The 12,818-nt window shown below is 35.0% G+C and overlaps 1 protein-coding gene across 2 annotated transcripts in view; it reads right to left on the reverse strand.

The window, feature by feature from the left end:
- LOC145247277 (cilia and flagella-associated protein 47-like) overlaps positions 1 to 12,818 on the reverse strand; it is a 215,467-nt gene that overhangs the window by 108,706 nt on the left and 93,943 nt on the right. For both annotated transcript variants that reach the window (XM_080108883.1, XM_080108882.1), the window contains exons 27-30: positions 12,627 to 12,798; positions 9,104 to 9,344; positions 4,134 to 4,334; positions 687 to 885 (exon numbers count right to left, since the gene is read on the reverse strand). In XM_080108883.1, the coding sequence (XP_079965009.1) occupies positions 687 to 885; positions 4,134 to 4,334; positions 9,104 to 9,344; positions 12,627 to 12,798 (813 nt within the window). The remainder of the gene's footprint in view (positions 1 to 686; positions 886 to 4,133; positions 4,335 to 9,103; positions 9,345 to 12,626; positions 12,799 to 12,818) is intronic.

Here is a 12,818-nt window from a genome sequence, read left to right on the forward strand (position 1 = left end):
TACATAAAAGGAGGCTGTAGGGAGAACGGGATAATCAGTGATGAGAATCATTGGAGATGATTGTACAGGAAACATTGGAGACTGTTATTGCATGTAACTGACTCTTTTGCGTTTTTTATTAACTTTTTTGTGTTACAGTAGATGCACCAGCCCAGATGTGACAACAATACTCCATACATGGATGAATGGCGGTCTTGTAGAGGAACAAGATGAGTAGCTTTTAGATGATTGTGTGTATGTGTTCTATAACACACATAGTGTACTCTCCTTCTCCAACCTCGACTATCAATCACAAACAGAAGCAAAATAACTGAAACTCTCAGTATGTAGGTTTCACGTCAGTAACTGTCTTCTAAATGGATCATCCAACATGATCCATGGATCCATCATGTTATATGGCATAACTATACGCATGGGCACCAGACCAGATGCTTATATGCATGTTAAAAATAACATTTTACTTGAGATGCGGTTCATGATCCATCTAACATCACTGTACAGTTAAATGAACAGTAATTTTGAGTGAAGCACTGCTCAAATAGGAATCTGCACATGTTCACACAAAGCTATCCTCATTTTCTAAACTAATAACCAACGATAATTCAAGCAGGCTGCTTCTTTGAGAAGAGAGCCATTCATATCAATTGAGACCATGTGGGAGTCAGAGCATTGGTGGTGTGTCCTACCTTAATTATCTGCATAAGGGTGTCCAACCAAGCGCGTTTTGAAACTATTTCAAAGATATTGTGATCCATCAAATGCTTGTCATTATCAGCCGACTCATCTGTCTTGCCTTCTGCCATTTCAAATTTCTTCCAAAGAAGGAAATCAGGATATTCCATCAAATATTCTGGCTTAATCGATGCCACGCATCCGCCTTGGTACCTACAAAACAAGACACAAATATTGAGATTGTGTTATCAAACTTTGTCATAGAAAATTAGAGGATGAGACTCATTGCATAAGGTCAATCATGCCATATAATATTTCACATTTCACTGTGGAAATAATATTTTACTTCATTCAAAAATATCATCTCTGATCGATCATCTTTCAATTGTTATTTGAAGTTTCATAGATTGCCAGAGATTTGTCGACTATCCAGTTTGCTAATGTAAGGCAGACATTTTAAACAGCACTCTCAAAGACAAATCTTTATTTTCTTTAAGAAAATTACATTTTATATATGCTTTATTTTTACATAACTATGTTTTGCTTGATTTAATAAAATGATTCAATTTGACATTCAATAAAACCAATAGGGTTAATATGCTGTAAAACAAAACAACCAAACCAAACACCATGAACAAATATTATGAAAATATAAAGAGTTTGAAGCATAAAAACTTTTAAATTTCAACGGATTCGGCATTAAATGACCCACAAAGGATTGATATGCCATAAAGCAAAACAAAATAAAACTAAAATTAATGAGTATTTGAAAATATAAAGAGTTTGGAGTGTAAAAATGTTCATTAAAATAACCCCAAAACGGTTGATATGCCGCAAAAACCAAACTCAGTGGAGAGATGAAAAGAAGACAATAAAAGAAAAGAGCAAGACAAATCAAATGAAACAAGTGAAGCATTCATGGTTCCCCGTAAGTTTACAGTGAACAAGGCATAAAAAAATGACTAAGTTCAGCATTGTCCCCACCCTCCACACACCAGATAGCCACAAAAGTCCCCAGGGGACTTTAAATCCTGGTGAAAATGAAGAAACGGGGCAGTTTTAGGCCTTAACATATGTAAATTTGATTTCTGCACCATGCAAAAAAAGAAATGACTAAGTCCATCATCTACCCCCCCTCCCCAGTTATCCCCAAAAGTCTCCAAGGCCTTAACATTTTTTTTTTTTTTTTTACACAGTGATCACCACTTATAAAGGCCCAGAAGCCACTCAGGGATAAGGGTTATTGCAAGTACATTACGTTAGTGTGGAGATTTGATGAAGTGTTTAATTAAGGGGGCGGTTCATTAGGAATTTGTTAACATTGGACTTGAAGACATCCAAGTTGTAGTCCGGAGGGAAGCAGGCAGACGGAACAGAGTTCCACAGGCGTGCAGTTCTAAGAAAGAAGCTTTGTTCATGGAATCCGCGTTTTGATTTAGGCACACAGATATAGAGTGGGGGAAATTTTTCACAGCGGATTCAGCTAGATGGGTGTTTTTCGTGAAAGATTGGCGAGGGGGGACCAGAGATTGGAGTTCAGACGAGCACCTGCACATATTTAAATTTGAGTTCAGCACCATGAAAACTGCTAAATAGACATACACACAAAATTTTGAACAAATACGGTAAAATAGTCTAAAAAAATGGAGTGATTTTATTAGCCCTAAAACAGCCACTCGGGCACACTCAAGAGTTATCGTGAAGTATAGACAAACAAAATTATGTATAAATCAGTTAGTTACAACTTTTCAGGAAGTTTTATAAAAATCCAAGACATCAACTATCTTTAATAAGCACAAAAGTATCGATTTTAGCCATCATAACCTAAAAGGCACCAGAGTTTTCCCAGAAAATCCGTTCTGTTACTTTTTTACTCATATCATGTTTAATGTTTGTGCAAAATTTCAAAAACTTCCAAGGTGTAGTTATTGAGAAAAGGGCAGACAGTCGAACGGACGAACGGACGAATGGACAAGCGTGAATTTACAGGTCCATCCTCCTTTTGTCGGGGGACCAAAAACAGTTTTAATTCAAAAACCAATAAAACAAATGCTTTGTTAATTTCAGATCAAATAAACACCATTTACTGACAAAATTGAAGTTGGATTCCTCCGTTTTTCTTGAATCTTATCACTAAGATGAGAAGTTATGAATATCTATAAAATATGCTTCATTTATTAAGGATTAAAAATAAAAGATTTATGATAATGATCAGTTAGGAAATATCTAAAACATTACATGCAAGGTAATTGGAAAGTAATTCCCTGTTATTAAGTGCTTGAAAATTATGACTGAAATGTCATTCTTACTAGAACTGAATATTAATAAATATTAAACTGAATATTATGATAATGATGTAGGAAAGTGTATAACAAGACGTTTTATTTAGAATTTTATATGTTATTATGGTTTCAATATTCGACAATAACATTTAAAGATGATTCGAAACCACATCAAATGATTTCACATGGAGCACTTTTTTACTTTTTCTTTTAGCATGTATTTTGTATTATTAAAGTATATAGGAAACGCCTGAGGAAAACAAACGTTGATTAACTCACAGTTAGTATAATAATTGCTGGATTTCTTAATTTTTCTAGAAATTTATAGCCAGCATTAGAAGTTAATCATATCTATTAGATATTTTTTATCCATGTTTTTGTAAAAAATAAAATACAACATGGTAGCTTTCAAATCCAATGTAAACAAATTCTTGTGTAGCCGTCACCATAAATAATCAAATTCTACCCAATTTATACGACTAACAATTACTACACTACCACCTTACATTCATTAACCCTTGTCCTCGAGTGGTCTTTGGGCATTGATAAGTTTGAAGACAGACTTAATTGTGATGAGCTCAGAGGAAGATAATGGATGAGAGTTCTTGTGTAAATAGATGTAGGACAGTTGAGGTAGCAAGGATGGACAAGGAAAACATGGAAGGAAGTGAAAAGGAAATATGTGAGAGAAAGAGGAATAAATACCGGGCCAGAGATAACTTAGTTCGAGAGTGAATTTACAGAAGTCGTCAAGCATATGCTGACATGTAACAAAACAAACATTAAACTGATGATGATAGAGACGAAACTGATGATGATGATGACGACGATGATGATGATGATGATGATGATGATGATGATGATGATGATGATGATGGATTATAGTTTTTGGGTCAGTAGATGTAAACAGTTGAGTTAACGAGGCCAGTTGGCAGGGAAAGGCAAATGAAAACATTAGCAGAAATTATAAGAAATGATTTGAGAGGAGGGATATATAAAGACCTGGCCAGAAATAGGTTAGCTTATAAGTCAATTTCTAAATGCTGTCTTAACACATGCTAAAACAGATATTAAACTGATGATGATGATGATGATGATGATGATGATGATGATGGTTGTGTGTTCTTGTGTTAGTAAATATACCAAAGGTAACAGTTACAACACTTTTCTCTTACTCACTTAAGAAAGGTTAACAGGACTGAGTGCTGTGAATATATCTGCTTGACCCTCTCATTCGTATTCACTGGAATAGTTTGAACGCCGTTGATGCCGGGCAGTGGATATCCAGTCAAATATTTAATGCTGTGATAGATTGTCATCGGTGTCTTCTTACTGCTCTTGGTCCGTTGGATTTTCTCACCATCACAGACACAGACGGCACTTATAAAAAAGAATGGGGAGATGAAAAGAGGAAAGTAAAAAAAAAAAAAAAACAGTAATGCAAATAAATAAAAACAAAAACAGGTTTGACGCTATATATATATATATATATATATATATATATATATATATATATATATATATATAATTTCCGCCAACTCATTCTCTGACTTTCTTCAGGTGTACTTAATAAAAGTCCAACTGACGTGTTTAAGGGAAAGTATGGTGATAGATTCCCCTCTCACGAACTAAAAATGAGTACAATTAGGTAATCTATTTTTGCAATAAACTCGGTAGATGAATAAACATTTATGGATGAGAAAAAAAAGCTAGCATTTAATACAACAGAAATACATAAATTAAATACTGAAATAAAATGTAGTTATTAATATTGGAATCTAAAAATAAAAAGTGCGAATTAGTAGAGAAAATCACTTATCACAACAACAGTATGCCCTGTATTTAAGAATTCAGGTGATCGCTCATCCCCCTCTCAGTACAGGCCAATAAGTCTCCTGTGCGTCATGAGTAAGTTGCTAGAATCTGTGTTAAATACAGAAGTAATCAAACATCTCAACAAAAATAACCTTCTTAGTGACACTCAATATGGTTTCCGTTCTGCTAGATCTACAGCAGATGTCCTTACAGTTATATCGCATAGGATTAGCAAATCTCTCGACGGTGGCAATCTTTCTAGGGCAATTGCTCTTGACATATCTAAAGCCTTTGATAGGGTATGGCATAAAGGTTTACTTCATAAGATCGCTAGCTATGGTATAGCTGGAAAAGTCTTCTCAATTATTAAATCATTTCTTTCTGATAGGTTCATAAGAGTAGTAGTTGAGGGGCAAAAATCAGAAGCTCACAGTATTAATGCCGGTGTCCCTCAGGGATCCATCCTGGGCCCAACTCTTTTCCTGATCTACATTAATGATCTTCCAAATCATATCCTTACATCATTTGTAGACATTTATGCTGACGACACTACCATTTATGGTACCACATCTAAGACAGTAAACGACCAAGTTCTCTCCAATTCTCTCTCTTCGTATCTTGAGCACGTAGTACAATGGGGAAAGGAGTGGCTGGTTACTTTTAATCCATCTAAAACCAAGCTTCTCTCTTTACATCATCAACATTCTAATCCACATTTGTCATTAATTGAAATGAATGGTTCTCGTCTTCAGGAGGCCTCAAGTTTTGACAAGCTTCTGGGCTTGACCATTACTCCTGATCTTAAATGGAACACATATATCAAATCTGTTGCCAAGGCCGCTGGAAAAATGGTGGGATCTTTCTATCGATCCAGTAGATATCTCACTGCTGATGCAATTCTCTATCTATATAAGAGCCAGGTACGTCCAAGGACAAGGATGGAATACTGTTGCCACATCTGGGCAGGAGCTGCTAGAAAGGACTTGTCCTGCCTTGATAAAGTTCAAAATAGACTTCGTAGCCTCGTAGGAGATGTCCTTTTCTCCTCCTTGCAACCTCTATCTCACAGAAGAGATGTTGCGAGTTTGTCTCTGATGTATCGTTATTTTCATGGAAAGTGTTCAACTGAGCTTCAATCTATGGTCCCCCCTCGCCAAACTTTCACAAGAAACACTCGTCTAGCTGTAAACACTATCAATAATTTCCCCCACTCTTTATCTGTGCCTAAACCTAAACGTAGATTCCATGAACAAAGCTTCTTTCTTAGAACTGCACGCCTGTGGAATTGTCTTCCGTTTTCCTGCTTTCCGGCTGACTACAATATGGTTGTGTTCAAGTCTAAAGTAAATAAGTTCTTGATGAGCCGTTCCATATAAGTTATTAAATTTATCAAATTTTCATTACTAATGATTACTCTATTGACCAATTTCTACTGTACACTCTTTAACCCTTATCCTTGAGTGGCCTCTGGGCCTTGATAATGTGGTGATGCCTTTGTAAAAAAAAAAAAAAAAAAAAAGGTGATAAACCACAATGAGTTAGGAATGCTTAGTCTTGTAACTGTATCCTTAATGATTACTGCCTTCCATAGTTACATGTAGAAGACACAAAGCCTCATCTCAAAGGATTACAAAAAATATTTATAATACTTTTTGGTACGGACCCTACAATAGAAGATCAGATAAGAACACAGAAATTGGATTTATAAAACCATAAAATCCAATCTTGATCTCCCTTCGGATCCTGTGCCACAGTGGATAGAGCTGTTGAGTCTCTACAGTTCCAGGTGAGCATTGTTTGAAGATAGCGATTTCAATCCTACCTAAGCAGGCCAGAGGATTAATTGGCCAAAATGTTGTGAGGCAACAACAACTATGAAAGACAGTACATACTGGGGATAGAGTCACAAGACTCACCATTCCCATTCTGTTGTGATTAATCACCTGAAGAAATTCAAAGTATGAGTTTGCTGAAACGTGGTGAAACAACAACAACTATGATCATGAGGGTCGCTTTTTGAGTTGCCTCTTCCCACTTATGTGGTGCAATTGGGCTTGCTACTAGTAACCATTGTGTTGCGATTGACTTCAGACATCCTGAAGTAATACGCATGGTTTCTAAGAGTTTTTGACAAGATAAATTGACGAAAAACTCTGAGAAATCATGTGTATTACCTCAGGATGTCTAAATTCAACTCCAAACACAATGGTTACCAGTACCAAGCTCAATCACACCACCCCACATAAGGAGGGAAGAAGCATCTCAAAAATGGATTCAAAACGTTGAGGAGGATACCAGGAATTTACCAATCTAACAAATTTATAATTGTAGACGTCTCGGCAGAGATATCAGGTGTTGAATGTGGCAATTGCTTTCAAAAATGATATCAAGGTTGCAATTACTTTCAAAAGTGATATCAAGGTTGCAATTGCTTTCAAAATTAATATCAAGTTTGCAATTGCTTTCAAAATTGATATCAATGTTGCAATTACTTTCAAAAGTGATATCAAGGTTGCAATTGCTTTCAAAAGTGATATCAAGGTTGCAATTGCTTTCAAAATTAATATCAAGGTTGCAATTGCTTTCAAAAGTGATATCAAGGTTGTAATTGCTTTCAAAATTGATATCAAGGTTGCAATTGCTTTCAAAATTGATATCAAGTTTGCAATTGCTTTCAAAAGTGATATCGAGGTTGCAATTGCTTTCAAAAGTGATATCAAGTTTGCAATTGCTTTCAAAATTGATATCAAGGTTGCAATTGCTTTCAAAATTGATATCAAGGTTGCAATTGCTTTCAAAAGTGATATCAAGGTTGCAATTGCTTTCAAAATTGATATCAAGGTTGCAATTGCTTTCAAAAGTGATATCAAGGTTGCAATTGCTTTCAAAAGTGATATCAAGGTTGCAATTGCTTTCAAAATTAATATCAAGTTTGCAATTGCTTTCAAAATTGATATCAAGGTTGCAATTGCTTTCAAAATTGATATCAAGGTTGCAATTATTTTCAAAATTAATATCAAGTTTGCAATTGCTTTCAAAAGTGATATCAAGGTTGCAATTGCTTTCAAAATTGATATCAAGGTTGCAATTGCTTTCAAAAATGATATCAAGGATGCTATTACTTTCAAAATTGATATCAAAGTTGTAATTGCTTTCGAAAGTAATACCAAGGCTGCAATTGCTTTCAAAAGTGATATCAAGGTTGCATTTGCTTTAAAAATTGATATCAAGGCTGCAATTACTTTCAAAAGTGATATCAAGATAGCAATGTCTTTAAAAATTGATATCAAAGTTGTAATTGCTTTCCAAATTGATATCAAGGTTGTATTGGCTTTCAAAATTGATATCAAGGTTGCAATTGCTTTCAAAATTGATATCAAGGATGCAATTGCTTTAAAAATTGATATCAAGGATGCAATTGCTTTAAAAATTGATATAAAGGTTGCAATTGCTTTCAATAGTGATATCAAGGTTGCAATTGCTTTCAAAAGAGATATCAAGGTTGCAATTGCTTTCAAAAGTGATATTAAGGTTGCAATTGCTTTCAAAAGTGATATCAAGGTTGCAATTGCTTTCAAAATTGATATCAAGGTTGCAATTGCTTTAAAAATTGATATCAAGTTTGTAATTGCTTTCCAAATTGATATCAAGGGTGCAATTGCTTTCAAAATTGATATCAAGGTTACAATTACTTTCAAAATTGATATCAAGGTTGTAATTGCTTTCAAAATTGATATCAAGGTTGCAATTGCTTTCAAAAGTAATATCAAGGTTGTATTGGCTTTCAAAATTGATATCAAGGTTGCAATTACTTTCAAAATAAAGCACCTGTTATTCCTGAATAATAAATATCAACTCAGATGCGTGGTATCAAGACTAACTTACTCCCCGTCCGGTTTCCACTTTCTAGAGTATTTTATAGGCTTAGTAATCCATTGTAAGGGAGGGGGTGTCTTTCACTATATCAGAAAGAAAGGAATTGCTTATCTAATCGTCTGAATAGGAAATTCTGATCTTAAACAGACCATTTGGCCTTTGTAATCCATGCGGATATTCTAAGGTAAATGGGCAATGATAATTGACATATCTCAGACTTAGGAAAAATGGGATAGATTCCATTTCAAAAAAAAGTGCATTGGGTGTAAGGAGGGAGCAGATACCAAGTGATCAACAGGAACCCAACAACAGCCAACTTTCGTGACATCACAAGGACTAGGGGTACAATGTTGCTTTGCGACTATCAAACTTTTATATAAACACAATGATATATATATTTTTAATACAGAAGGAGAAAGAGTGAATATAAGAGATAAAAGATACTCGAGTAAACTTACCTTCTGAAAGTGTGAGGGATCGAAACAGGAAAAGTTCCACAAGGCCATCCATTTGCAGAAAACCAACGCTGTACTGCATTCAAGACATTTTGATGATAAATTTCAACTTTCCGATCGTATAGGGGAAAAATTTTACTGTTGGCCTCATACGGTGGTAACAATTTGCTTTCACTTAAAGCCAGAGGAGAAACATCATTGCAATATGTTTCAGGATCATCAAAACCAGAATCACAATGCTTTTCTGTTTGATATAGAAAAAAAAGTCATGATTTTTTGGTATTCTGTTATCTTACCAAGGGAAGAGTCTATCAGCTGAACACTGAGGGTTGAGGATATGTGTGGCATGGAAAGAAGTGATATGAAAATACAGTGGATGTGTAATGTGAGTCTTTAAGATAGGCTTAGTTCTGATGACCAAAGATGAGAAAGATTAAACCTGAACAGTATACAGAGATGTATGTAGAACAGGAGACTTCGATGGTATGGTCACATCCAAAGAATGAATGAGAGCTCTTCTTTTAGTAGATGTAATATAATGTTTTAATTTTAATTACTGTCTTCATATTTTTAGGAGAATGAAATCACAGCTACTAAATGGTAAAGCTAAAAAAAAATAATGTGCCAATGTTACTCATCGTGTTGCCTAGAATACATATCCTATAATTCATACATTAATTCGATTAAGAGTTTACTTACACATTGATATACATTTGTTCATTTGTTAGTTGAAGATGATTCCACAAAGAATCGAAAGTTCTCATGATACTTATAAAATATTCAAAATTCCTTTTTTAATATTGACACAAAAATATTAGAAAAACTGAAAAAAAATGAATAATCACGAATTCTATGTGTGTCTGTGTGTTTGTACAGGATGCATAGTATGGTCTCCTTCTCCAAAGTTGACTATCAATGACAAGTTGAAGCAATATGAATGAAATCAGTATTAAAAGATGTAACACCTCTTCCTAGACAAATAACAGATGCCATGACGATTTCTACGTTGCTATGATATAGTTATAATTGATTTTAAAGCCTTTAATCAATCAACAGAATTAATAAAAACAATTAAGAGGCTTACGTCAACGATTAATAATAATCAAGGGTGTGAGTTCATATAGAAACGTTGTTTTAATTTGAATAGAATAGAATATGCATCAAGTGCGCTTGAAAGCCAAATCACAACGTAATATTATGAAAAATAAACAAATATTTTACTTGTTTGAAATTTATCACAAATAACATGGCAATGAAGAAGAAAAGAGAAGAAAAGAAACAAAACAACACACTGAAGATGGAGAATATCTCTGAAATATATTTGTAATATATTTCAAACAAGTAAAATATTTGTTTATTTTCCTAATATTACATTGTCATTTGGCTTTAAAGCGCACTTGGTGCGTATTTTATTTTATACAGATTAATAACTTTTTTTTTTTTGACACGACCAGTGGGAAGAGGTTCTTTATGAGTTATTGTACAATTCTATTAAGGTAGACTAGAAATCAACATAAGATTCTTCTTCTATTATGAATATCTCAACTGTCCGTTTGTGTGTTTGCATGTATATTCATATGTCTGCTAAAAACTTTTCTCAGCCGCATCAACCGGGTCGAAACTAGTACCATATAAAAAAGCGACTCCTTGGATGTATAATATCTGGAAATTAGAAAACACTATTAATTTCATGGTGGTCAACTGGACCATTTCTTGCAAGGAAGGGTCACTTTTTTACCTCGAGATTTTTGCAAGTCAAGAATATATGTTATTTTGAAGGGTTATGATGTCATAAGTCGTGGCTGTGACAGCTAGTATGTTAGCTTTTTTCCTCTTCCTTTTAGCTTTCACGTTTCAGGTTCGAGCTTGCCTACTGAGGCTATTTTTTTTTTTTTTTTTTGCAGTTGCACAGGCACTCGCTGTTATTTTGATTGAAAGAAAAGTTGTTTGATTCATTTATTTCTTTTTAGGAGGTGGGTCCAGTGCACGGGCTTCTGAATTATCTGGTGGGGAAGTTGTCACCTACCTCTTCCATTCTTTTCTGGGGGTTGCTCAATATCCTTAGTATAGCAGCTATGTCGAAACCAAATTTAAAATGCAATGCTGGGTATCCATGCTAGTTAATAATAAAACACATTAATAAAAAGAAAATGCACACCTAATACCAGAACAAATACATTGAAGAGATTTCGAAGGCTGCTGCCAAGAAGGTTGGTTTCCTCTACCATGCTAGAAAATTATTCATACTAGAGAGTATCCTATATCTTTACAAAACCAAAATTCGCCAATGTATGAAGTATTACTGCGACATCTGCACTCGTGCATCTGTAACGTAGTACACGTTTATGCAAACATGTAGAAACCCGGCACCCAACAAGTTGTAGCAGAGTGCATCACAAGGAAGAGAAGACAAGGCCACCATCCACCCATGTACGGAGTACTGTTACCGCATTTAGGCTGGTGCATCTGCTACTAGTTTCTCAACAGGGTTCAAAAGAGAGCTGCCAACCTAATAAGTCGTGCACTGTCAGCTAGGCTTCAACCTCTGTCACATCGACGAAATATTGCATCCCTTTGTCTGTTTTACAAGCATTTCATTGGTAGCTGCTCTGAAGAATTTTAAGTTCTTGTACCCCGTCGACATCAATACTACCAACAAACCTGACAAGCAGCAAAATCCTAGCCTTAAACAGTAGAAATCCCATCCCTACACAGAGATCCCTAGATGTGAGAAATAGTTTCTTCGCTCAAACTGCTAGACTTTGGAATTCCCTTCTAGGCTCCCGCTTTCCTGATTGTACTTACAGTCAGAAGTTCAAGTGTAAGGTAAACTTCCTACATAGTATCGCTGTAAATTATGTCTCAGTCACCCTCTACATCAAAGTGGCACTGGACCTTATTGGGTGTGAAAATGCAATAATAAAAAAAAGATATTTGTTGTATTTACTTAGAACTGCACGCCTGTGGAACTCTCTTCCGTTTGCCTGCTTTCCAGCTTACTACAATTTGAAGTCCAACGTAAACAAGTTCTAGATAAACCGCCCCCCCCCTAAGTAATCTAATTTACAAAATTTCCGCTACTAACGATTACTACGATAAATTGACTACTGTACACCCATTAGCTCCTATCCTCGAGTGGCCTCCAGGCCTTGATAAATGGTGACTTCTATGTAAAAAAAAAAAATTACTTTTCTGTTCAATATATTTTGTTTTCACTTATCACCGAGTTGTGTCTTTCTTCTAAACTCTTATGTATCAACAACATAAGAAAACGTCAAGACAAAAATTGCTTACATTCAACGTCAGCAAACAGGGAAAAAATGGCGTAGGTTTTAAGCCAAGGGGAGATAAACAGTACTGCAAAAAACTTGCGTTTGTAGAAACACTACATAAATATCTAACAAATTAAAGACAATTAAAATAAAAGAGAGTATATATTTTGAAAACAATGAGAAAAGTTACAATATTTTCACCAGAAAGACAAAAAAAAAAGAATTTGTTAAAAATTAGTCACTTTGTAACTCACCTGTAGATAGTAATTCGGACATTACGGAAGAATTCAGTTGGAAATCTGTACTCGATGACGGACTACTGATTACACTAGGGCAGGCACGCGCGGCATGGCAAGGTGCACACATCACCTCTCCAGAGTCTATGGTCTCATTGGAACTGCTCTTTTGACGTTTCAGCGCAGTGCCCTATAAATATATACAACGAT

This window comes from Euprymna scolopes, chromosome 25 (genome assembly GCF_053919585.1).
Source record: "Euprymna scolopes isolate OS-2025 chromosome 25, ASM5391958v1, whole genome shotgun sequence".
NCBI lineage: Eukaryota > Metazoa > Mollusca > Cephalopoda > Sepiida > Sepiolidae > Euprymna > Euprymna scolopes.